This window comes from Danio rerio, chromosome 1, assembly GCF_049306965.1.
Source record: "Danio rerio strain Tuebingen ecotype United States chromosome 1, GRCz12tu, whole genome shotgun sequence".
NCBI classification, from domain to species: domain Eukaryota; kingdom Metazoa; phylum Chordata; class Actinopteri; order Cypriniformes; family Danionidae; genus Danio; species Danio rerio.
The window spans coordinates 56,310,603-56,337,109 of NC_133176.1; the positions used below are offsets into that span (position 1 = coordinate 56,310,603).

Below are 26,507 nucleotides of genomic sequence, written 5' to 3' on the forward strand. Positions count from 1 at the left end.
CGCACACTAGACACGGTCTTGTGGGGGAAACCGGAGCACCCGGAGGAAACCAACCCGAACACGAGGAGAACATGCAAACTCTACACAGAAATGCTAACTGACCCAGCTGAGGCTCGAATCATAGACTTTCTTGTTGTAGGGTGATCATGCTACCAACTGCGCCACTGTGACGCCCTTGACTTATTATTATTATTATTTTTTTACTTTAACTTTGTATTACATTAAAAAAACTGACAAGTTTAAGATGAATAATAATGATTCAATATTATTGCGACACCATTAATGACAACTAAATTATGATAACTACCACAAAAATTTTACCATAAAATGTTTGGGATAGGTGGCACGATTCCTCAGTGGTTAGCATTGTTGCCTCACAGCAAGAAGGTCTCTGGTTCAAGTCCCAGATGAGCCAGTTGGCATTTCTGTGTGGAGTTTGCATGTTCTTTCTGTGTTGGCGTGGGTTTCCTCCGGGTGCTCCGGTTTCCCCTACAGTCCAAACACATGCGCTATAGGTGAATTGTATCCACTAAATTGGCCATAGCATATGAGTGTGTGTGAATGAGAGTGAATGGGTGTTTCTCAGCACTGGGTTGTGGCTGGAAGGGCATCCACTGTGTGAAACATATGCTGGAATATTTGGCGGTTCATTCCCCTGTGGTGACCTTTGATAAATAAGTAAGGAAATGAACATTTGAGATATAGTCAATCATTTTACTGTCTATTTTCTATTTTTTGAGCTTTAAATTTGTTTAAACTTTTTTGGAAAAAGCACATAAAGTTTCATCTTTTTCAGTCTGCAATCTTGAAATGACATAAGGTTGACTAAATGATGACAGAATATTCATTTACGCCTGAATTATGCCTTTAACCATAGACGTTTCCCGAGTTCATTTGGAGAAGCGGAGGCACTTAGACTCACATAGAGATCCTCTCCTCAGATAGCAGGGTCTGCTCAGCCAATAAGCAGATGTGAAACAGATAGACCGTGGCCGCATCGATCCAGCCCAGACTTGACTAATAGCCGGTCTGCTTTTTTTTACCCAGTCTCTGGACTTGTAGGTGTGTGATTGAGTTTGCATGTCAGCAATCGCTCCTCTCTATCAGTCCTGCCCACCGTCTCTGGAGGATCCAGTCCAGAGACGCCCGAGAAAATGCCCATGTGTAAATACTGGGAGTGTCCAGTTCTCAGATCAGTGAACCGTGACCCGAGCATGAGGGTCGGCCGTGGGAAGAGTCACATGATGCATAAATAGACGGCTTTTGATGTAGAGCGGGTTTCATCTCAGCATGCTGTCTGAAGTGTTTTACTAAAATAAACTCATGTGCTGTTGTGTCTTTATATGGAGATTTAGGAATAGGCGCTGATGCCAACTAGTAGTCATACAACAAATGTCATTAATACTGTGAGTAATGATTGATAGTTCTGATGTGTTTGGTTATTGTGCTTTAATTGGCATGTTGTGATTCAGATATTGGAGACTTTTCCCACTATTAAACCTTTTGAAAAGGGTAGAAAGGCCAGTGCAGGATAACAATGAAGTTCTTTTACTTTGTTACTTGTTCCTTTACATTCTTTGGGTATTTTGGAGTATTTTGGGAAACTTTTAATTCACATTTAACAGCATCATATCATATTTTTTACTCCTTATACAGCTACAGTATGAGAGCTATCACTGGGATGGTACTTTTTAAAAACGGTCCATGTTAATACCTCAAATGTACATATTAGTAGTTAAACAAAACAGTACAATAGTATACCTTTTGAGATTTTGGGGTACTAATACGAAGCTTTTTAATGTCCATGTTGGGGCGTCACGGTGGCGCAGTGGGTATCACAATCGCCTCACAGCAAGAATGTCGCTGGTTTGAGCCTCGGCTGGGTCAGTTGGCATTTCTGTGTGGAGTTTGCATGTTCTCGGTGTGTTCGTATGGGTTTCCTCTGGGTGCTCCGGTTTCCCCCACAAGTTAAAAGGCCTGTGGTACAGGTGAATTGAAAAGGTAAATTGTCCGGGGTGTATGTGTGTGCATGAGTGTGTTTCCCAATGATTGGTTGCAGCTGAAAGGGCATCCGCTACGTAAAAACATGCTGACTAAGTTGGTGGTTCATTCCGCTGTGGCCACCACAGATTAATAAAAGGACTAAGCCAAAAATATTGGTTGTAGGCCTTAAATCAGTTTAAACAGGTCTTAATTTTCCTATGTCCATGTAAAGCTACCCAATCGGGCCGACAATTACTAACAATATATTTTAATAAAAGTTTTAAGACAAGTTTATTTATTAGCTCTGTTTACTTATCTTCCTCACAATAACTTTTGTTTATAATGTTTTTTAGCCTTGTGTAAGTCTTAAATTTCTTTCATATTGGTCTTAAAATGGTCTTAAAAGTCTTAAATTTGACTTGATGAAACTTGTAAAAACCCTGTGTAATATGTATCTAGGTTATCTGCACTTTTGTTCATTCATTGATTCATTTTCTTGTCAGCTTAGTCCCTTTATTAATCCAGGGTCGCCACAGTGTAATGAACCGCCAACTTATCCAGCAAGTTTTTATGCAGCGGATGCCCTTCCAGCCGCAACCCATCTCTGGGAAACATGCACACACACATTCACACACACACTCATACACTACGGACAATTTAGCCACCCCAATTCACCTGTACCGCATGTCTTTGGACTGTGGGGGAAACCGGAGCACCTGGAGGAAACCCACACGAAGGCAGGGAGAACATGCTAACTCCACACAGAAACGCCAACTGAGCTGAGGTTCGACCCAGCGACCTTCTTGCTGTGAGGCAACAACACTACCTACTGCGGCACTGCCTCGCCTTATCTGCACTTATACTCATGTAAAACTGAAACAGAGTACTTTACTATTGCTTTTTTTGGCCATTCCTTACACTGATTTGACCATGATCTGTACCGAGCTCTAGACTTAAACGCATCTCATTTTATTCCCATATTAGGAAGAAATGTACAGGTTTAGAGAGCTTTATCCTCCTCATTCATTCATTATATGATATTTTTCCTCTTTGCAGAGAACACGAGATCCTGTTTTTCCCTCTGGAGTGAGCTTCCCACTTGATTGCCCAGTTTATAACGACACGTTCATCAAAGTCAGTGTCTATGGAGTGAGTGACGAACAGCAGTCGGTGAGTTCTATACAGTTTTTAAATTCAATTCAGCTTTATTTGTATAGCGCTTTTACAATGTAGATTGTGTCAAAACAGCTTCATATAAATGGTCATAGTAACTGGATCAGTTACTGTTTGTTATACATCTCTGTTTGTTTTGCTGTGGTTTGAGTCTTTAGTTTGTGTGTTTTTGTTGTGGTTCATGATTGTGTTGCCGATTTGGCTCATGGACGCCACTGTTAGGCTCTTTTGGGGCCTGTGTGTTGTTCGCAAATCCCTAAATGATTTTCGTTCTTTTAATCACCTGCTTGGTCATTTTTTGTCACAAAATCATTCGCAGCTGAAACTTTAGTCTATAAATCAGATGTCGTCTTGCAAGCCGCACGTTTGATTATTTTGCATAAAGTCTGGCACATTGACGTTTATTCTGCTACAAATTGACAGCTCATTTAATTTATGTCGCAGCAATTCGTTCTGCAAGCACCGCTGAAGAAATTAGATATTATTGCACAGACTAAATCTGAAAACAAAGCAGGAGGTAGAGATGTGCTGGAGAGATGTGCCAGCTTGAAGACAAGAGTCACTTTTCAGAGATCTTGAGATGCTGTTAGAAAATTCACAGAAAATTATTTAATTCTTTGATAATGCAAATTCATAACTGATAATCCCCAGTGAGCTAATGCATATTAATGTTAATGAATAATCATGTTAAAACTGTCAAGTGTTTACTACTAAAAGAAAATACCATCAGGAAAAATCAACACAAACCTAAATAGACCATATAAAAGCATTGCTCTCTATGTCTGTGGCTGAGATTAATATTTATGTATATTTTCAGGGGTGATAGCGTTCCGGCACCACGCCGGATTTCCGGCGTACTGTGGCTGCGGGAAAAAAAAATCAGGTTCACGGATATTGATCTGTCATTTCTCTAGATTCACAGAATTCACTCACTGCTGAAAGCGCCGGATTGGATTTTATTAAGTGCCATTTTGTGTGCTCGTGAATCATCTTTTGAGTGTAGACGCCATGTAAATAAAAGATTAATTGTGTAATTTAGAGAGCTTTATAAATTATAACGGATCTTTGTGAGATCTCTATGAACTAAGATTAGTGACGCTTTTTAGTGATAATAAGAAGAGCGTGCTTTGCACTTTCCAGGCTATAATCCATTCAGAATTTGTATGAAACTTTCGTTTTCGGCACATATACGCTGATATGTTTTGGGAATGACATCTGCATATTTACGCTGGGTTTATTCTCGAAATAACGGTGAAGCAATAGACGGGACAAAAATATATTTCCCCCTTCTCCTTAAACAACTTAGTGTTTCAGCTATGAAATAGTTCAGTTTTGTATGTAGCCTAATGGCAAAGTGTTTATATTTAGTTTCGTTTTTTATTCAGCTTATTTAGAAAAACGTTTGGAGCATTTTTTATTCGTTAAAAATAAGTTTTTTTAACGAACAGCGCCCAGCGGAAGACCATCATTGTCTGTTTGATCAGTTTGCCTTCTCAGATCATCACGACTTGCCTAAAATAAAAGATATAAAACAGTTCAAGTATAAAACAATGGTAGCTTAAACGTTAAAGAATGTGTGCTATTAGACGCATAGTTTGCTTATAAAAAGCTTGCAGGACATCGAGGCGCCAGAGCAATCACTTGCATATTTTCAGTGGGAGCAATTTAAAGTTATCCGTCATTTTTGCTCACAAAGTACGAGTAATACATCAAAAAACGTTACAGCGTTTTTATAAAATAAAGAAAACCAAAATTATGCGCTTTCTGTCGTCTGGTTTTTGAACAGGAGCGCTTAACAAAGTGAAGCAAAATGTATATGCCTCACAGACATAATAAATATATTTATAGAAAGCTTTAAATTATTACTTAACGAAATAAAACAAATCGAAAACAAAAAACTCCTTCATGTAATCCGTAAAGATGAATTTCTAAAGGCGAGTCCAAGAGGAGATTGCCAGTCAGGATCTTTGCGACACTGACTCAGAATAAGTTTTTTAATAAATAATTAAGATATGTCCTTACTCTTTCCTCGACACATTCATTGTTATTTGTTTTTGCCGGTGCTTGGGGCGAGTTTTAGCTTATTGTGTGCGTTTGAACGCGGATTCACAGTAGCAGTTTTAACATGGAGTGACACGACATCTGACGTACAGATGACACAGGCACATGCCACTGAGTGTAGTGACACTTCCGGTGGCACGTCCGGTTTTCCACTGTCATTTGTCACTCGCTAGTGGCATGTGTAGTGACCTGTGTCACTCAGAGTGTCGCGCTGCATGTCACTGCAGTGACATCGACACCCGGCGAAGCTTTTGACATCAATAAACACGAGCAAAACCATATTTAATCATTACGCGACTTTTAACCTAATTTATCGCGTCGCAAGTTAGTTTATTTGCTGAGCTACTCCACGATGTTTTAATTTAAACGCATTTATTTTATGTATTCGTAGTCATACTTCCGTACGTAATATAGTCATTTGACAGTACATGTCAGTCAAATTTATTGTGGCATGCTTATGTATGGGAGGGGTTACACTTATCTGTTGTACTGTATATTATTGCATCCTGGCAGTTCCTTTGTTCCCTACAATATGGACTTCTCTATGTTTTTAATTCATTCATTTATTTTATTATTTAACTTATTTTCATTTTAAGGTATTTTAAATAATATCCTTTAAAAAGTTATAATAAAATGCATGTTGAAAACTCATAACATATATGCATGTAAGATAACAGGTGTCATTTGCCTAATGATTTTTAAATATTAAAGCAAAGAGACTTATAAGATTAATGTGCTTATAACGTGCTTATACTGACACCTACTGGCACATGTCACAAGATCACTGACACTGGCATGTGTCACTGACTGTCACGTTAGGCGTGATCAAAACAAAAGCAAAACAGGAACAAAAAGATAGCGGATTCAAGTGCAGATTTATTTACAGTGCAAAAAAACATAAAACAAGGCATTCAAAGTACAAATAAACCACAAAATCAGAAACCAAAACAGAGACAAGGCTCAGGAAACAAAACTCGAAAAACTAGACTAAGCAAAAATACAAAAACACGATCAAGAACAAACAACTAAGAATATCAGACTTACTGCACGACTGGGATCAAGACAGACAAGGTAGACAACGACGCGATGACAAACATAGGTGGAATGGTAGAATATATAGTCCAGATAATCAACGGTAACACAAAACAGATGAGATGACGGGTCAGTGTAAGTGTTCCGGTGTATGCGCGTGGGATGTATGAGAATGTAGTTTTTTCCCTGGGGCACTGTAGCGCCTACAAGTCCTAGAGCGCTACAGCGCCCTCAGGTGGTCACAGACGGATGTGACATTACCCCCCCTCTAAAGAGCGGCTTCCAGACGCTCCCAGACTGGTTCCAAGAGGGGGGGCGGAGCGGAGCAGGAACAAAGGGAGGGATGGGAGGGCCAGATCAGGGTCAGGCAGTGGGTCAGGCACCCCAGCAGGAAGCCAGGGTGCGGCCGGTGAATCTGTCCCAAGTAGTGGGAAGGACCACCAGGGAGGGTCGGGAGGGATGACCCATGGATGATCCCGCAGGAGACACAAGGCAGGGGGTTTTAGGAAAGCCGGCTGGAGAGGCAACTGGACTGGAGCAGGCGGAACTGGAGGCAGCTGGGCAGGAGCCGGCGGGACTGGAGGCAGCTGGGCAGGAGCCGGCGGGACTGGAGGCAGCTGGGCAGGAACCGGCGAGGCTGGAGGCAGCTGGGCAGGAGCCGGCGGGACTGGAAGCAGCTGGGCAGGAGCCGGCGGGACTGGAGGCAGCTGGACTGGAGCCGGCGGGACTGGAGGCAGCTGGACTGGAGCCGGCGGGACTGGAGGCAGCTGGACTGGAGCCGGCGGGACTGGAGGCAGCTGGACTGGAGCCGGCGGGACTGGAGGCAGCTGGACTGGAGCCGGCGGGACTGGAGGCAGCTGGACTGGAGCCGGCGGGACTGGAGGCAGCTGGACTGGAGCCGGCGGGACTGGAGGCAGCTGGACTGGAGCCGGCGGGACTGGAGGCAGCTGGACTGAAGCCGGCGGGACAGGAGGCAGCTGGACTGGAGCCGGCGGGACAGGAGGCAGCTGGACTGGAGCCGGCAGGGCATGGAGCCGGACTGGGACCGGCAAGGCAAGACGTCTGGGAGGTGCCGGCAGGGCAAGACGTCTGGATGGCGTTGGTAATGCCAGGAGCCGGGCTGGGACCGGCAGGGCGAGGAGCCGGGTTGGGGCCGGCAGGGCAAGACGTCTGGGTGGTGCCGGCAGGGCGAGGAGCCTGGGTGGCGCCGGCAGGGCGAGGAGCCTGGGTGGTGCCGGCAGGGCGAGGAGCCTGGGTGGCGCCGGCAGGGCGAGGAGCCTGGGTGGCGCCGGCAGGGCGAGGAGCCTGGGTGGCGCCGGCAGGGCGAGGAGCCTGGGTGGCGCCGGTAAGGCCAGAAGCCAGACTGGAACTGGCATTGGACTGCGCTCTGGGGCTGGAGCCGACACTGGCGGGCGCTCTGGGGCTGGAGCCGACACTGGCGGGCGCTCTGGGGCAGGAGCCGACACTGGCGGGCGCTCTGGGGCTGGAGCCGACACTGGCGGGCGCTCTGGGGCTGGAGCCGACACTGGCGGGCGCTCTGGGGCTGGAGCCGACACTGGCGGGCGCTCTGGGGCTGGAGCCGACACTGGCGGGCGCTCTGGGGCTGGAGCCGACACTGGCGGGCGCTCTGGGGCTGGAGCCGACACTGGCGGGCGCTCTGGGGCTGGAGCCGACACTGGCGGGCGCTCTGGGGCTGGAGCCGACACTGGCGGGCGCTCTGGGGCTGGAGCCGACACTGGCGGGCGCTCTGGGGCTGGAGCCGACACTGGCGGGCGCTCTGGGGCTGGAGCCGACACTGGTGGGCGCTCTGGGACATGGGCAGTCCTCTTCCTGTGCCTCCTTCGTCTGGTGGTTTGAGAAGGGAGAGTGTTGTCATCAGGAGAGGGATCTTGCTCTGGAGCTGGAGCCGACACTGGCGGGCATTCTGGGGCTGGAGCCGACACTGGCGTTCCACACAGTTCTAGCAGGCTCTCCAGAGGCTCCGAAAAGGGTGGTCTCCGAACAGCCCGACGCGGATAAGTCCGCAACTCCAGTCCAGCCTCTCTCCTCCTTCCCTTAGACAAATCAGCTGGCCCCGAAAATATCCCTCTCTGTTGCCCTTCACTCAGGCCTCCCTCCTGAGGGTTCTCCTCTTTCAGAGCAACAGAGAGAGGGGAGCCAGAGATCAATAAGGCTGCCTCGATGAACCGATACAGGTTCCAGTCCTCCTCATACGGTGGCATTTGGGAACGGACTGGATCCAAAAGTCCTCCCCGGAAAAACATCATAAGCAATAAGTCACTATGAGAGCTCTTCGGGGCTAGCTCCAAAAACTCCTTGATATATCGCTCAATTGAGCGATTACCTTGTTTTATACGCACTATAAGGCTATCTGCTGAATCCATTTGTGATCGCGTCGTTCTGTCACGTTAGGCGTGATCAAAACAAAAGCAAAACAGGAACAAAAAGATAGCGGATTCAAGTGCAGATTTATTTACAGTGCAAAAAAACATAAAACAAGGCGTTCAAAGTACAAATAAACCACAAAATCAGAAACCAAAACAGAGACAAGGCTCAGGAAACAAAACTCGAAAAACTAGACTAAGCAAAAATACAAAAACACGATCAAGAACAAACAACTAAGAATATCAGACTTACTGCACGACTGGGATCAAGACAGACAAGGTAGACAACGACGCGATGACAAACATAGGTGGAATGGTAGAATATATAGTCCAGATAATCAACGGTAACACAAAACAGATGAGATGACGGGTCAGTGTAAGTGTTCCGGTGTATGCGCGTGGGATGTATGAGAATGTAGTTTTTTCCCTGGGGCACTGTAGCGCCTACAAGTCCTAGAGCGCTACAGCGCCCTCAGGTGGTCACAGACGGATGTGACATTACCCCCCCTCTAAAGAGCGGCTTCCAGACGCTCCCAGACTGGTTCCAAGAGGGGGGGCGGAGCGGAGCAGGAACAAAGGGAGGGATGGGAGGGCCAGATCAGGGTCAGGCAGTGGGTCAGGCACCCCAGCAGGAAGCCAGGGTGCGGCCGGTGAATCTGTCCCAAGTAGTGGGAAGGACCACCAGGGAGGGTCGGGAGGGATGACCCATGGATGATCCCGCAGGAGACACAAGGCAGGGGGTTTTAGGAAAGCCGGCTGGAGAGGCAACTGGACTGGAGCAGGCGGAACTGGAGGCAGCTGGGCAGGAGCCGGCGGGACTGGAGGCAGCTGGGCAGGAGCCGGCGGGACTGGAGGCAGCTGGGCAGGAACCGGCGAGGCTGGAGGCAGCTGGGCAGGAGCCGGCGGGACTGGAAGCAGCTGGGCAGGAGCCGGCGGGACTGGAGGCAGCTGGACTGGAGCCGGCGGGACTGGAGGCAGCTGGACTGGAGCCGGCGGGACTGGAGGCAGCTGGACTGGAGCCGGCGGGACTGGAGGCAGCTGGACTGGAGCCGGCGGGACTGGAGGCAGCTGGACTGGAGCCGGCGGGACTGGAGGCAGCTGGACTGGAGCCGGCGGGACTGGAGGCAGCTGGACTGGAGCCGGCGGGACTGGAGGCAGCTGGACTGGAGCCGGCGGGACTGGAGGCAGCTGGACTGGAGCCGGCGGGACTGGAGGCAGCTGGACTGAAGCCGGCGGGACAGGAGGCAGCTGGACTGGAGCCGGCGGGACAGGAGGCAGCTGGACTGGAGCCGGCAGGGCATGGAGCCGGACTGGGACCGGCAAGGCAAGACGTCTGGGAGGTGCCGGCAGGGCAAGACGTCTGGATGGCGTTGGTAATGCCAGGAGCCGGGCTGGGACCGGCAGGGCGAGGAGCCGGGTTGGGGCCGGCAGGGCAAGACGTCTGGGTGGTGCCGGCAGGGCGAGGAGCCTGGGTGGCGCCGGCAGGGCGAGGAGCCTGGGTGGTGCCGGCAGGGCGAGGAGCCTGGGTGGCGCCGGCAGGGCGAGGAGCCTGGGTGGCGCCGGCAGGGCGAGGAGCCTGGGTGGCGCCGGCAGGGCGAGGAGCCTGGGTGGCGCCGGTAAGGCCAGAAGCCAGACTGGAACTGGCATTGGACTGCGCTCTGGGGCTGGAGCCGACACTGGCGGGCGCTCTGGGGCTGGAGCCGACACTGGCGGGCGCTCTGGGGCAGGAGCCGACACTGGCGGGCGCTCTGGGGCTGGAGCCGACACTGGCGGGCGCTCTGGGGCTGGAGCCGACACTGGCGGGCGCTCTGGGGCTGGAGCCGACACTGGCGGGCGCTCTGGGGCTGGAGCCGACACTGGCGGGCGCTCTGGGGCTGGAGCCGACACTGGCGGGCGCTCTGGGGCTGGAGCCGACACTGGCGGGCGCTCTGGGGCTGGAGCCGACACTGGCGGGCGCTCTGGGGCTGGAGCCGACACTGGCGGGCGCTCTGGGGCTGGAGCCGACACTGGCGGGCGCTCTGGGGCTGGAGCCGACACTGGCGGGCGCTCTGGGGCTGGAGCCGACACTGGTGGGCGCTCTGGGACATGGGCAGTCCTCTTCCTGTGCCTCCTTCGTCTGGTGGTTTGAGAAGGGAGAGTGTTGTCATCAGGAGAGGGATCTTGCTCTGGAGCTGGAGCCGACACTGGCGGGCATTCTGGGGCTGGAGCCGACACTGGCGTTCCACACAGTTCTAGCAGGCTCTCCAGAGGCTCCGAAAAGGGTGGTCTCCGAACAGCCCGACGCGGATAAGTCCGCAACTCCAGTCCAGCCTCTCTCCTCCTTCCCTTAGACAAATCAGCTGGCCCCGAAAATATCCCTCTCTGTTGCCCTTCACTCAGGCCTCCCTCCTGAGGGTTCTCCTCTTTCAGAGCAACAGAGAGAGGGGAGCCAGAGATCAATAAGGCTGCCTCGATGAACCGATACAGGTTCCAGTCCTCCTCATACGGTGGCATTTGGGAACGGACTGGATCCAAAAGTCCTCCCCGGAAAAACATCATAAGCAATAAGTCACTATGAGAGCTCTTCGGGGCTAGCTCCAAAAACTCCTTGATATATCGCTCAATTGAGCGATTACCTTGTTTTATACGCACTATAAGGCTATCTGCTGAATCCATTTGTGATCGCGTCGTTCTGTCACGTTAGGCGTGATCAAAACAAAAGCAAAACAGGAACAAAAAGATAGCGGATTCAAGTGCAGATTTATTTACAGTGCAAAAAAACATAAAACAAGGCGTTCAAAGTACAAATAAACCACAAAATCAGAAACCAAAACAGAGACAAGGCTCAGGAAACAAAACTCGAAAAACTAGACTAAGCAAAAATACAAAAACACGATCAAGAACAAACAACTAAGAATATCAGACTTACTGCACGACTGGGATCAAGACAGACAAGGTAGACAACGACGCGATGACAAACATAGGTGGAATGGTAGAATATATAGTCCAGATAATCAACGGTAACACAAAACAGATGAGATGACGGGTCAGTGTAAGTGTTCCGGTGTATGCGCGTGGGATGTATGAGAATGTAGTTTTTTCCCTGGGGCACTGTAGCGCCTACAAGTCCTAGAGCGCTACAGCGCCCTCAGGTGGTCACAGACGGATGTGACACTGACATTACTGGCATGTGTCTAAAAAGAGCCACTTGACAATAATGATGATCAGGGTTACACATAGGCTGTTAATATATTTGGGCCCAGGGGCCCACAAGTTATGTGTTAAAAGTGCGTTGCATACATAGTACCCCCACCCCTACTCACCTCAGGGGCAAGGAAAAAAAAGTTCAGGCTCAGGAATTTTTTCCACTATCAGCCCTGTATTTTATTGGCGTGATATGTGAAGCCGATGCAGGACCAGCCGTGACAATCATAAACAATCTTTTTTTTTCTGATGATGTGACAATAAAAGAGATTTAATTTTATGAACACGAGATCCTCTAGAAATTAGTTTATAAATAAATTGCACTTGTTTATTAACAAGGTGTTAACCAACAAAACGTGTGAGCAAAAAACATCCAGTGTGAACGGCATTTACACTATGGGATGCAGACAGAAATATGACTTACGGCATTGGCAAGAAGGTTGCATGCTTCAAAGTTAATTTTATTTCACAACATTTGATGTTGGGCCTGTAATCATACATTTTTGAAGTGCTTTAAACTTCATTAATATTTATTATTTTATTTCTACGTTCTTAATTAAAAGATTGCTGTAAAATTCAAAATAAAGCGAGAAAAAATAATCACAAATTTATGTGTAGATTTTAGAGATTATACTTTACAATATGTAAAAAAGTCTTTTCCAAGTTGCCAATATCTATAAACTATCAATTGATTGAATTAGCATAAAATGTATTTTATTATGATATTTATTGCTATCTTGATATCTTGAAAGAAGATATTATAAGAATGAATTTTTTATCAACAAATTTATAAACATAATATTTTTAATAACTCATTTATTATAACTAAATTCTTTTATCTTTGCCATGATGACAGTAAATAATATTTGACTAGATATTTTCAAGACACTAGTATTCAGCCTAAAGTGCCATTTAAATGATTAACTAGGTTAATTAGGCAAGTTAGGGTAATGAGGGAAGTCATTGTATAACGGTTTGTTCTGTAGAAAATTGAAAAATAATATTGCCTGAGTGGGCTAATAATATTGAATATCTTATTTTATTCTAGCTGAAATAAAACAAATCAGACTTTTTCCGGAAGAAAAGATATTATAGGAAATACTGTAAAAAATGCGTCACCCTGTTAAACATAAATTGGGAAATTTTTCTAAAAGAAATTCACAGGAGGGTGAATAATTTTGACTTGAGCTGTATATTATGATTTGAGATATTTTTTCATATCGCCCAGCTGAATTCATAACCAAATGACGACTGCTCTGTCTGAGCCAAACGCAGATTTCAGTATACCTCTGTGCTTATAATAAACACATGCAATCTTTGATCATTTATAGTTTAGATTACATGGATGTTTGAATGGAGATGGTGATGTTTTAGAGATTTATGATGCAGCTGCGCCACCAGTCCTCCAGCCGGACATTAGCAGAAGAGCAGTAATGAGAGCCAGTCCTTGACATTCAGAGCAGATCCTTCAGGCCTCATTTGAGCTTGATTCGGTGGTCTGCCTGAAGCTTCACACTTTTGCATTCCTGCACGAGTCCTGCTTCACCTGCATGAATAAGAGAGCAGGAAGAGCCGATGGGAAACACTTCCTGATAGCTCTCGCCGGAGGCCATGAAGTCAGAACGGACAGGTGAACTGTTCGCCATCACTCATAGAGAGGCAAAAATAATATCACGTCTATTCCTGATTCACTTTACCTCACCAGTGTCATTCAAAGCTTTAATTAGTGCAGAATTTAACATTGCATGATGATGAACAGATGGGATTAATTATATTTCAAGAGTTCGCCCTTAGCTGATGATTGATTATAGAGCTTGTTTGGCTTGCTGTCCCGGGAGAGGGCCATGAACTCGTGAGATCCTCGAGCCCGGGGCTCCCTCCCGTTGCAGGGCGAGAGGGGAGTCCGAGTTCAGGTAGGTCTCGAGAACTCCCCTGCTTGATAATGTTGGAAGTAGATTAATGCCATGAAGTGTCTATGCTGTCAATTTAGATTTGTGGATTTACTTATGTTACATGTTTTTGGTCTGTGGGAGGAAACCGGAGAGCCCGGTGAAAACCCACGCAAACACGAGGAGAACATGCAAACTCCGCACAGAAATGCCAACCTGGCCAGGAAGTGTCAGAGCCGGTGACATTCTTGCTGTGCGGCCGTGGTGCTAACCACTAGGCCTCCGTGCTGCCCTAACAAGGAAATGGGAGGAGTAAGGGTGGAAGGGGGGATTCTTCAAGACGAAGATGGAAGAAGTAAGATACTCTGGTTATTTAAGGAGTCGTCTGAATGGTAAATCAGTGTTAGCTAATGTGAACCAGGTGCTATCAATCATAAGCATGTGCTTCTCTCGAAATTAGTTTATAAATAAACTTCACATAACTTTTTTTAACATTTTAACTCACTTTTTTTAACATTTTAACTCACTAAAAACTTTTATTTAACTAAAATATTCAACTCAATATATTTTTTTTAAGATTTTATTTTTGGCCTTTTTTAGATAGGACAGTATTGAGACAGGAAGCGAAGTGGGAGAGAGAGAGGGGGTAGGGTAGGGAAATGTCCTCGAGCCGGGATTCGAACCCGCTACGCCCTGACGCTGTTGCACCATATATCGGCGCGCTAACCACTAGGCTATTGCACCGACTCAACTCAATATTTTAAGCAACAAGAATGAAACATTCATTTTCAATATGGTGTCTATTTATGCAGAGCACTGTAGATTGGCTCCTGGATTTCTACTTCGTGTACCTTTTATTAATCATAGTTTAACATTTTCTAATGCATTATTAACATCCAAAATTCATGCTTGTTAACATTAGCTAATGTATTGTGAGTGATCAAGAACTAACAACGAGCAACCTGTTTTTCTATTAACGTTTAGATGAATAAAACCTGAAGGGAGTTGGGTAGAGTATCCAAAGTACTTATATCTATAGTCAAAATTATTCACCCTCCTATAAATTTCTTGTCTTTTTCAAATATTTCACAAACTACGTTTAACAAAGCAGGGAATTTTTCACTTATTACTTTTTGTTTTACAATAATATTTTTTCCTCTGGTGAAAGTCTTACTAGTGTTAAATCGGCTGAAATAAGAGCAATGTTTTTAAAGCCATTTTAAGGTCAATATTGTTAGCCCCCTTAAGCAATATATTTTTTGATAGTCTACAGAACAAACCATCGTTAATGATTTGCCTAATTACCCTAACCTGCCTAATTAACCCAGGTAAGCCTTGAAATGTCACTTTAAGCTGAATACTGGTGATATGCTGAACAGAAATTGGTGGAAAATATGGGGGGCAAATAATTCTGGTTATATTTTAGTTGTTAACAGTGTGTGCGTGATTAATATGTGCAGGGATAATCAGTTATTCCATTAAACAGAAGTTCATTATCTCGTAGTTATCAATAATACGGTTCAAATTGGGATAATTTTGACACCTACCACTATGTGTTTCTTACGGTTAGGGCTGTAATTCATGTACAGACGAAGTCAGATTTAATAGCCCCCCTTTGAATTTAGAAAAAAAAAAATTCCTACATGATGTTTAATATAGCAAGGAAATTTTCACAGTATGATAATCTTATAATCTAATAATATTTTTTCTGGAGAAAGTCTTATTTGTTTTATTTGGGCTAAAATAAAATCAGTTTTAAATTTTTTAAAACCATTTTAAGGTCAATATTGTTAGCCCCTTTAAGCTATATATTTTTTTAATAGTCTACAGAACAAACCATCATTATACAATAACTTGCCTAATTACCCTAACCTGCCTAGTTAACCTAGTTAACCTAGTTAAACCTTTAAAATTCACTTTAAGCTGTATAGAAGTGTCTTGAAAAATATCTAGTCAATCATTATTTACTGTCATCATGGCAAAGAGAAAATAAATCAGTTATTAGAGATGAGATATTAAAACTATTATGTTTGGTAATGTGTTGAAAAAATCTGCTCTCCTTTAAACATAAATTAGGGAAAAAAAAATAACAGGGGGGGCGAATTTCAACTTCAACTGTATATGTTGCAATGTCAGCTCGATGTACAGCATGCATCGCATTATCAAACTATTCTTGTTGACATCTTGGAGTGAAAACATAGACTGAACTTGAGACCGAGGATGACCTGGTCTGATAAACTCACTGCACAGACAGCGAGACCGTCCTCTCAGAACCGCAGAAAGCCAAACTCGCACATCTTCCTCAACTTCAGCCATCATTCCAACATAGGTTAGCGCTCTCTAACTGAAAGAGTTAGTAAGAGTACTGAATATTCTCTAATAATTTACTTTAGTAAGAGTGTAATACAGATTTTTAAAAGTACGCAAAAAGTACATGTTACCCAACAATTTACTCAAGTAAATGTAACAAAGTAAATGCAATTAATTACTACCCACTTCTGATACTGAAATAAATGTATTGTTTATTGTTTGCTCAGATTAGCAAGTACATTATCCAACTCCAACCAATATAACCCTAATTTAAAGTATCCACCGAGAATCATAGTTCACTATTTTTATTATTTTTTTCCCCCAAAGGTATATATTAGAAGCATATGAGCGTCCTGCATCTCCTCTAGAGCACAATGTTCTCAAAAGGCTGAAATTCCACAAATAGGCTTTGTTTATGTATTGTATAAATAGTGCAAACTTGTGAACCCGCAGTGGGGGTTTTGTAGTGGTTTGAGCCCGCCTGCTCTCTATCAGGTCCAGTTTCCTCAAGAGACTACAGTCTATATATATAGTGGCTGATGTGAAGATCAAAAGATTCCTGTCAGACGTGTTTACTGTGCTCTGTAACTCAGACGAATCACATTAGTCATTTATACAGCGATGCTGACGCAGATCTCCATGTTTCCAAATGCACAGCGATCGTTTATGAATGCGAAATGTTTATGCACTTGCTTCGAAATGTTGGAAAGTTTGCATTTGTAGCATTATTTTTGATGTTTCAGCAGCTTGTTTGTTTTAATTTATCATGGTATTGATCTTCTGGTGGTCTAAACTTGTTTTGCAAGTTCACAACTTTGGCCTTCAAGATGCAAAATTAGTACAAATTGACTTCAGATTTGTCCAGAGTTCAAAATTAAATGAAAATGTACTCATGTTACTAAGATACCACAAGTAACACACTGAATTTAAACAGAGTGTTTAGGATTCAGAAATTCTTGTTTGTTTTGTAATCTCGTGTAGTTCATGGCATGAAGAGCATCATCTTGTTGAAGTATAAATGGAACATTTTATTCATTGTTTTTTTCTTGTGTTTGTTTTTCCGGATAAGGGCATGCTCATTTTGATATCTTTCTGATTTATTTGATTTTATCTATACTTTTTGTATTCATTTGATTGAATGCTTAATCTCTGGCATCAACCAAGTACAGTTGAAGTCAGAATTATTAGCCCCCCTGACTTAGCGCCACTGTTTATTTTTTTCCTAAATTTCTGTTAAATGGAGGGAAGATTGTTTCAGCACATTTCTAAGCATGATTGTTTTAGAAACCTATTTCTAATAACTGATTTATTTTAGATTTGCCATGATGACAGTAAACAATATTTTACTTGATATTTTTCAAGACACTTCTGTACAGTTTAAAGTGACATTTAAAGGCTTAACTAGGTTAATAAGGTGAATTAGGAAGGTTAGGGTAATTGGGCAAGTAATTGTATAATGATGGTTTGTTCTGTAGACTATCAAAAAAAAATTAGCTTAAAGGGGCTAATAATTTTGTCCCGAAATAGTTAAAAAAAAAAATAATTAAAAGTTTTACTCAAGCCTAAATAAAACAAATAAGACTTCCTCCAGAAGAAAAAATATTATCAGACATACTGTGAAAATTTCCTTGCTCTGTTAAACATCATGTGGAAAATATTTAAAAAAGAAGAAAAAAAAAAATCAAAGAGACTTCAACTGTATATTATAATAGTTTTCGCCTGTTTTTTTCACGTTATTTAACTTTTAATATGTTCAAAGTGCTGATTGGTTTTGGTTTCATAGCAAGGTGCTGTGATTTATTGTGCTTTATTGTTATTATGATTATTTGTGTTTGTTTTTAGCATTGTCTGAAACTGACCTCTGGTCCACTACATTTATTGATTTCAATTTTGGCACTCAGAAATAGGGGTGTGAAAAAAGATCATGGCACCATGGTTATTAGAATATTATGTTTAGAAATGTGATAAAAAATCTTCCTCCAGTTAAACAGAAATATATATGAGGGCTAATAATGCTGTCCTCAACTATATATATAAACAAACCCATTTACAGATATTTTATCTTTGAGTTTTCATAACTTTCATTCTAATAGGCTTCACCACAGTCAATGCTTTTGGACTGTCAGGTTAGTTTTTTTTTTTTCTAAAGTGTGCGACACACTAATGTCATAGCAGACCATTAAAAAAAAACAATTGCCATATTGTCATAGATGATAAATATTGCACATCCGTCTTCATCAAGTGATTTGAAGTCACCCCTTGAACAATTCAGTAATGACGCAAGTCAAACAAACTTGATTATAATGCACATTGTTTGCGAGAGACACAGAGAACTAAGTGTGCTGAGCATCAGCATGCGGAAAGAGTAGATAAGACTATTCATATCACCCAGGACTTATGTACCTGATTTAAGAAGCACTTTGAGAAGCAAACTAATAGTTGTCTGTCAGGAGAAAGTAATTATCTGCCGTCCGCTGGACTACTGAACATGTCATGGCTGTCGCAGCGCCGGCTAATCAAGCGCTCCTTTATTTCCATTCACACGCAGACGGAGGATAATGAAAGAATATTTTTATCACTTAGTCTTCATAAACCTGCCCCTTCATTTGATTGTCCTGATGTGGCAAGGTGCTCATAGGAGCGAGGCAGAGTTTGCACACTCACTGATTCTCTCGCCATGTTCAGAGTTCAAAAACGGATTTTCAGTTTGCTGATTTTTCTAGTGTGAAAAAAATGGTTAGAGATGAAGTCAAAGTTTTTGCTGTGTCCAAATCTTGATGAGATATGCGGGAGTCTTGCAAGAATGCTTTCTTTGGCATTCGAGATGACTTTATTATTAAATTATTGAAGTCCTCCAAGCTAGTCATACACAATAATATTTGTTTCCACTGCAGCAGGACTTTATATTCTATACAAAGTCAGACCTTACTGTTCTAAAGAAATAATAAAAAATAAAGGCATGATTATATTTTATTTTGGTAAAATACGTGTAATCTAGAGGCCTTTGCCTTTTCATATAAGCCACTTCTGATACCAAATGAGAAGCTAGAAGTCAAGTTATTATTTGTTGTTACCAAAACCTTGTAAGTTTTATGTTGCACAGGTATATGTTTAAGAATAGCCAACAATACATAAAATTAGTCAAATTAATAATATGCCAGAAATCATTAGAATCTTAAGCAAAGATCATGTTCAATAAAGAGATTTAGTCAATTTCCTACCATAAAGATATCAAAACTTAACTTTTGTGTCGTAATATGCATTGCTAAGAACTTAATTAATCAATGTTTTTTTATTTTTATATATTTATTTTATAGTTGTATAAAATGGCATTTTATTGATTCATATATGCAGATCTATGTTAGATATGTTAGAGTAATGGATTGTCCTTTTTTGTCTTTTTTAATGATTATTTGTTTGTAGCACTATTAAAAATATTTGTATAAAATAGCAATTTATTTTTTCACACATGTACATGTTTCAACACATATTTCTGTCTTTTTTATCTAACACATAATTTTACACATGTTTTATATTAACATGTATTTATTATTGTATTCATTTAAATGTTATTTTATTGATGCATCTATTTACAAATTAAGAAAACTTTACTTTTTATGCATGTGCTGATGTATATGCTGATTTATTTTATATTTATTATTTTCATTTCTGGCATTCCTTCCAACTAGTCTTTAATTTAATAATATTTTACAGTCTTTTCAAATTTTACTTGTACACACGAAAGAAATGATTTCTTTTTGCTTTTTCAAACTACATATTTAAAATTAGTTGAAACAACACAATTCTTCATGTTTCATTGGGACAACTTAATTTTTTAATGTTCAATCCACATAAATTTGTTAAAAGTGTTACGTTAACTTAATCGATTTATGTGAGGACACCATGAATGAATTGTGTGAAACCCTGTATTTTAGTGTAAGAGCCATCATTCATTCATTCATTCATTCATTTTCGTTTGGCTTAGCTCCTTTATTCATCAGGGGTCGCCACAGTGGAATATGTTACATATGTTACAACCGGCTCAAAGTTAGAGAGACAATACGGACCAGGTAAATTGAAAAGAGAAATTATTTATTAATTAACAAATGTATAATTAACAAAAGTATTTAATGCAATCAAAGTCAGTATAGGTGAAAGTCAGTAGTGAAAAGCATGTGTATGGAAGTGTACTGAGCTCATGATCCAAACACAAACTAAAACAAATCAAAAGCGCCGAGCAGAGACGTCCGGCTAATCGAGCTCTCCCAGACAGAATGCCGGACTCCTTATAAACACCACACGATGAGTCTCAGGTGGGATGACCCACCCACCAATCTGCAATCATCATGCAGGCTTTGCAAATCACAAAAAACACACACATACAAACAGGTCCCACATGGGACCTAACAACCGCCAACTTATCCAGCATATGTTTTATGTAGCAGATGCCCTTCCAGCTGCAACCCAGCATTGGGAAGCAACTATACACTCTCACATTTACACACACACTCATACACTAAGGCCAATTTACTTTATTCAATTCACCTATAGCGCATGTGTTTGGACTGTGGGGGAAACAGGAGCACCCGGAGAAAACCCACGCCAACACAAGGAGAACATGCAAACTCCACACAGAAATGCCAATTAAGCCAGCCGTTACTCAAACCAGTGACTTTCTTGCCGTGAGGTGATTGTGCTAACCACTGAGCCACCGTGTCGCCAGAGACTTCATTTGATTTGATATAATTTATTAATAGTGCTCAAATACATGTAGAGTTTACATATGTTGATATTTTAAGTTGCGTACATTCACTGAATTCACCCCTGCTCCTTTGTTTGTGATGGTTGTCTCCTCCGTATTGGACTGTTCTATTACGAGATACGAAATTGTAACAAAGAAAGACGTTCATTGTTATACTGCATGAGAAATTATTAAACAGATTTAATTGGAACAAAACTGAGTCAATTTATTGCTCGACTGATTTCCTGAAAATTCTGATAGTACAGCATTTATAATTGAATTTATTTACTTATTTTTTTACATACATTTGAACATTTATTTATATATTTATTTTCTAAAGTTTAAACTCGATCTCAGAGTAGAGACTTCTCCTTTTGTGTCTTTTTTTTAAAAATAATAATGAATTTGTAGCACGTCTGCATTTAGTGAAGGCCCGTGTTTATCAGTGCAGTGTTTCCACTGGTGGTCTCTGCGGTGAGCTTCTCCTCAGGCTCTGACAGATGGAGTGTGGTCGTGGACTGTAGTGTAGTCTTTGTGTCTGAAGTGCTGTTTGATGTAGAAGTTGTTGTTGTTTTAGCATCAGTGGATCCTCTGGGTCTCTGCCATCTCGGCTCTTCATGCAGACTCTCGTCGCTGTTTTGTTGCCTCGTTTAAAAACATCTTGCTCTTCAAATAGAAAGCAGATCCCACCATTTAACCCAGGCTTCTCTGTATTTGAAGCGTTTGGTTGTCATGTGATGGTCAGTTATAACAGCACCTTATTTCCACGGTTTTTGATAATTTTTCTCTGGCTAAGATAGTCAGATGAACATTTGATGAGCTCTTTATGATGCCGACATGATCCTGTGTTTGTCCAAATGGGTTGAAATGTAGTTTTTTATTGCTTGATTTGAATTGTTTCTATTTAAAGTGCACATAGTTTACCCCCTTTTTTTATAATTTAATATTAATACTATGGTTTTTCTGACTGTGCCAGTTTAGGTTCAGTTCAACACACAGTTCAGATTTTTTATTAAAATGTGTCATTTTGGGGGCGTGTACACAGCTCGCTGTTTTAGGGGTGTGTTGTTTCACATGATAATTAGTTTCGACTTCCCGCCCAACGTAACAAGGGGGCGGAGCCAAGAGCTCCCCCGCTATCTGTTTGGCAACAGACAGGCAGACAGAGAAGAGACATGAGTGAGAGGGCCAGCATACAGCCGTACATGTATGACTCGGATACAGACCGAGAGCAGAGAGTAGAAGATCATTTGTGTCTTTGTATAGTTTTACAGCCAACTGTGTGCTAGTTTAAAGTGCCGAGCTTGTACACCGAGACTAATAACCATGCACACTGAATTAACTTTGGCTGAGGCACTAGATGCGCCGCTCGGAGCCGCGACACGGCACACCAGACACGCACATACGGATGTTATTTAAAATGAAACTATTATGTAACTTGTGTATACCCTGATAGAAACCTATGTTTACAATTCTAAAATGCATGGCGCTGAGCATCACACCACACACAGCGGTCTGCGACCTGCAGGCACGTTTGTTATTTCATTTCCAATCGAGCGATGCACACGTGAGGCAACGCGTTCTCACTTTTCAGCTGCATCTAGTTCAGATCACAGGGAGCTTCTGTGACCGCGAGAAATGCAAACGGCTGAAGTTTAAGGATGAAAAGTGCACATGTTTGCAAGCCTACCCAAAGTTACAAACAATAATTCCGATTACAGCGATCTTGTGGTGAGCCCAATAACCCTTACATCTAAAAATAGAGCAAGGGTGTCCCTTTAGTGACATCGCTTTGACTCACACGCTGAAAATGGCGGACGTGAAAAAATAAACTGAGGATATGGTCATGCGCGCCCGTCAATCAATATTAGTTGGCAGAGGGACTGCACTCCTACGTCAAGTTGCGGTCGCTCTGAAAACCGCTCCAATTGGTCCACCGTTTTTATGTTGTTAAATTGAAAAAAAGGACTGGGTTTGTTTATATCACCCCAATATGACGGTCTATACACTATACCTACACACATGTCTGTCCAAACAGCTTGAAAAGTAGATCATAGGTGCCCTTTAAGTTAAGTGACACAACCCTTGGTATAAGATCTATCAGAAGTATTCACTTAATTAGTGTTTAGTATTTTTTAATTATCCTTTTTATTATTTTATTATATATTTATTAAAGCTTATGAAACATTACTAGACCTTATTTATTGACCTAAAAGCTGACTTTAAGATAAGTCCTGGACAAAGATGAATCACAAATTGTATCCAAAAGCAAGTTTGTATTTGCATAATATATATGTGGGTGTGGTAGTGCAGAGGGTAGTGCTATTGCCTCACAGCAAGAAGGTCGCTGGTTCGAGCTTCGGCAGGGTCTGTTGGCATTTCTGTGTTTGCATGTTCTCCTCGTGTTGGCGTGGGTTTCCTCCGGGTTCTTTGGTTTCCCCCACAGTCCAAACACATGCGCTATAGGTGTTTCCCAGTACTGGGTTGTGGCTCTGAAGGGGATCCACTGTGTGAAACATATGTTGGAATAGTTGGCGGTTCATTGAATGAATGTGTGTGTTGTGTTTAAATAAATACACACATTCATGGATATGTTTTAGAAAATCTTTATTCATATTTAGGTTTAAAATATCTGTGTACGATACAATTTATATATACACTGAAATATCTATTTAAATATTATATATACCTCCAGCTACATAATTCAACGTCCACTGGACTACGCTTTCAGAATCAGCCTGGGTTGAATTTACTTGTGCATTTGTATTAACGTGATTTTACCTGTGACCGTTGTCAATCGAAGACATCAAGCTCTTTTTTAGAGCCGTCACATGGAAACGACGATCACATAGAGTGGGTTTCCATCACAAACGGCATCATAGATCTCTCTGATGTACACATGCAGACCAGATCTGATGAACACAAGACGCAGACTGTCAGAATGCATACATTTCATATTTCATCATCCCACATAAAACAATGTCGTCATCTCCAACAAGTCCCGAAACACGAGACCTCTTATGTATGCTGTTTTTTTTTTCAACAGGGCTGTCAGAATCCATACAATTCACTTTACATTTCATCATCCTGCATAGAAAAAAAAAAAACAGTGTCATCATAACTTGACATGAAGGGTAGTGTCAATTCCCACTCGTGTCCTGAAACCCGAGACATCTGTAATCTAAAGGGAAGCACAGATCAAAGCCGAACAAAGAGGATGAGATGAAACAAAGTGGGATCTGAAGTGAAACACAGGCACATTTACACTAGACGCTCCTGCATGTGTGTTTCAGAGCACACATACAGATAGAGGAGCGAAGAAAAGCACTCGTGTCCCGCTGCCAGATCCCAGCGTCCCGTCTGCTTTCAGCCTGTAATCTAATCGTGAGCACCTGAAGAGCTTGGCGGCGTTCTCTGCACGCGTCCGTCTCTGCGTTTATGTGCGAGCAGCATACTGAAGATCTGCAGCTGCTCATCAGGGCCCAGAAACAGCAGCTGTGAGTTTTTCTGGCTCTGTTTCCGGCTGGTGCTCCAGAAGACAGCAGGAGAGCTTCTGTTCACCGTGTGCTTGCTGGAGTTTCTCAACAGACTGCAGAGGCTCCAGCAACACTGTTCACTACTGGATGACAGATATATATATATATATATATATATACTACACTTTTACTATACTGTACTTATACAGTTATACTATACTAAATATAAGTTGGCTGTTCATTCCGCTGTGGCGACCCCTGATTAATAAGGGGACTAAGCCAAAAAGAAAATGAATGAATGAATGAATGAATGACATAGACCCAAAAATACATAGTATCACAAACAGCCATTAACAGAAATTTCATCAAATTTTTCTCATTTATTTATTTTTTCAATCATCAGCATGTTTCTTTGATAATTTGTAATTTTTTCAGTTTTTTAAAACTAATTTTCCATATTTTTACAATCACCACTATTGATCATTATATTTTAAATCTAAAAAGATTCCAACTACACTCTGCTTTATGTCTTAATAGAAATTTCCTCAATAATTTCTGTTAATGCCAGAGATGTTGATCTATTTTCGAAAACTCGATAGTATAGAAACTGGTCTGTAATTTGTAAAGTAGTGTTTATCTACGGATTCATCTATTGCTAAATATAAATGAAATAATAAAGTACAGTCTTTCCCAGCTGGAAGGGCATCCGCTGTGTAAAACATATGCTGGATAACATCTGGATAATACCTGTTCACACCGCTGTGGCGACCCCTTATGAATAAAGGGACTAAGCCTAAGAAAAATGAATGAATGAATGTACAATCTGCATAACTATCTTGTTATACAACCAAAATCACTAAATCACTTTAAAAACAAAACAATTATCTCATGTTTTGTTGGTGGCATAGATTATGCATTTAATCAGATGTATATTAAATGATTGAGCAAAATTAAACCAATTCTTAAGATATCAAAATGAACATGCCTTTAGCTCGAAAAAGCATGAAAAAAAACAAATGATCTGTTTAATAAAATATCTATTTACATTAAAAAGAAATTATTAATTGGATTTACTCTGGATTTGCAAACATTTCATATGGGCTGAAACTAAAATGAACAAATTAAAATGACTAATGTTCAACTTAATGTGTTTGTTTAAATTCAGCCCATATAAATAGTTTGCATCCACTTACCTTAAAAAACTCCAATGAATGTTTCTTTCAGTGTACTTTAGAGCCAGCGAGTCTTTTGTGGGTGTTGGATCATTACAGTAGATGTCTCAGGTCTTGTATATAATTTGTCATATTTCTGACACACCGCTCCATCTCTCTTTCTCTCCGTCCTGAAGAAGTGAGTGCAGTGTTGTGGCTCTTCTCGTTTATTGCAGTCTGAAGTTGTCCTCCTCCTCCTCCACTGTCAGATTATGATGCTGCAGACTCACTACAGTTATTACAGCGGCTCCACATCTGAATACTGAGATCATCTCAATAGACAGTTTTCAAACTCCTGCAACTCCACTGTCACATTTTACTTTCGGGAACTGTCAGGTTATGCCACTCTCTGAAGTGCTTTTTACTCTTACTCTTGTAACAGTGGAAGATAGGTGGATAAATAGTTTGATAATACATTTTTATTGAAAGTTGAAGACATCATTTTTAGCCCTCCTGTGATTGCTGGGTAACAACAGATTTTCTTCAGCACATTTTTTAAACATATTAGTCTTAATAACAAAGTTCTAATACATTAACTCATTTCTTTTGTGTTTGCCATAATGGCTGTACATAATATTTTACTAGTTATGTTGCAAGATACTAGTATTCAGATTAAAGTGCAATTTAAAAGCTTAACTATGTTAAGTAGCCAAGTTAAGGAAGTTAGGCAAGTTATTGAACAACAGCGTTTTGTTCTGTAGCCAATCAAAAAGTAGTTTCAATTCTTAAGGGGGCTAATACTATTGACCTTAGTAGTTTTTATGTTTTTTTTTTTATTATTATTTATAACAAAACTAAAAGAAAAAAAAATCTTGTAGAAAATACTGTGAAAAGTATCCTTGCTTATTGAACATCTTGGGGAATATTTCAAATATAATTAGAAAGTAATTTAAAGTGCCTAACATAAAGGACAATAAAAGAAACAAGAATAAAAACAGATAAAAACACAATAAAATATGTTAAAACAGGTTTTAAAAGAATGAAAAAAAAAGAAAAATATAATATTGTGATCAAAGTATTGTGATGTGTTTTCAGTCTTGATGTGATTGTACATAATGTTGGAG

At 41.8% G+C, this 26,507-nt stretch overlaps 1 protein-coding gene across 29 annotated transcripts in view; it reads left to right on the forward strand.

Annotated features, from left to right (window-relative positions):
* inpp4b (inositol polyphosphate-4-phosphatase type II B) overlaps positions 1–26,507 on the forward strand; it is a 405,814-nt gene that overhangs the window by 129,621 nt on the left and 249,686 nt on the right. For all 29 annotated transcript variants that reach the window (XM_073906014.1, XM_073906011.1, XM_073906058.1 and 26 more), the window contains one exon: positions 3,040–3,153. In XM_073906014.1, the coding sequence (XP_073762115.1) occupies positions 3,040–3,153 (114 nt within the window). The remainder of the gene's footprint in view (positions 1–3,039; positions 3,154–26,507) is intronic.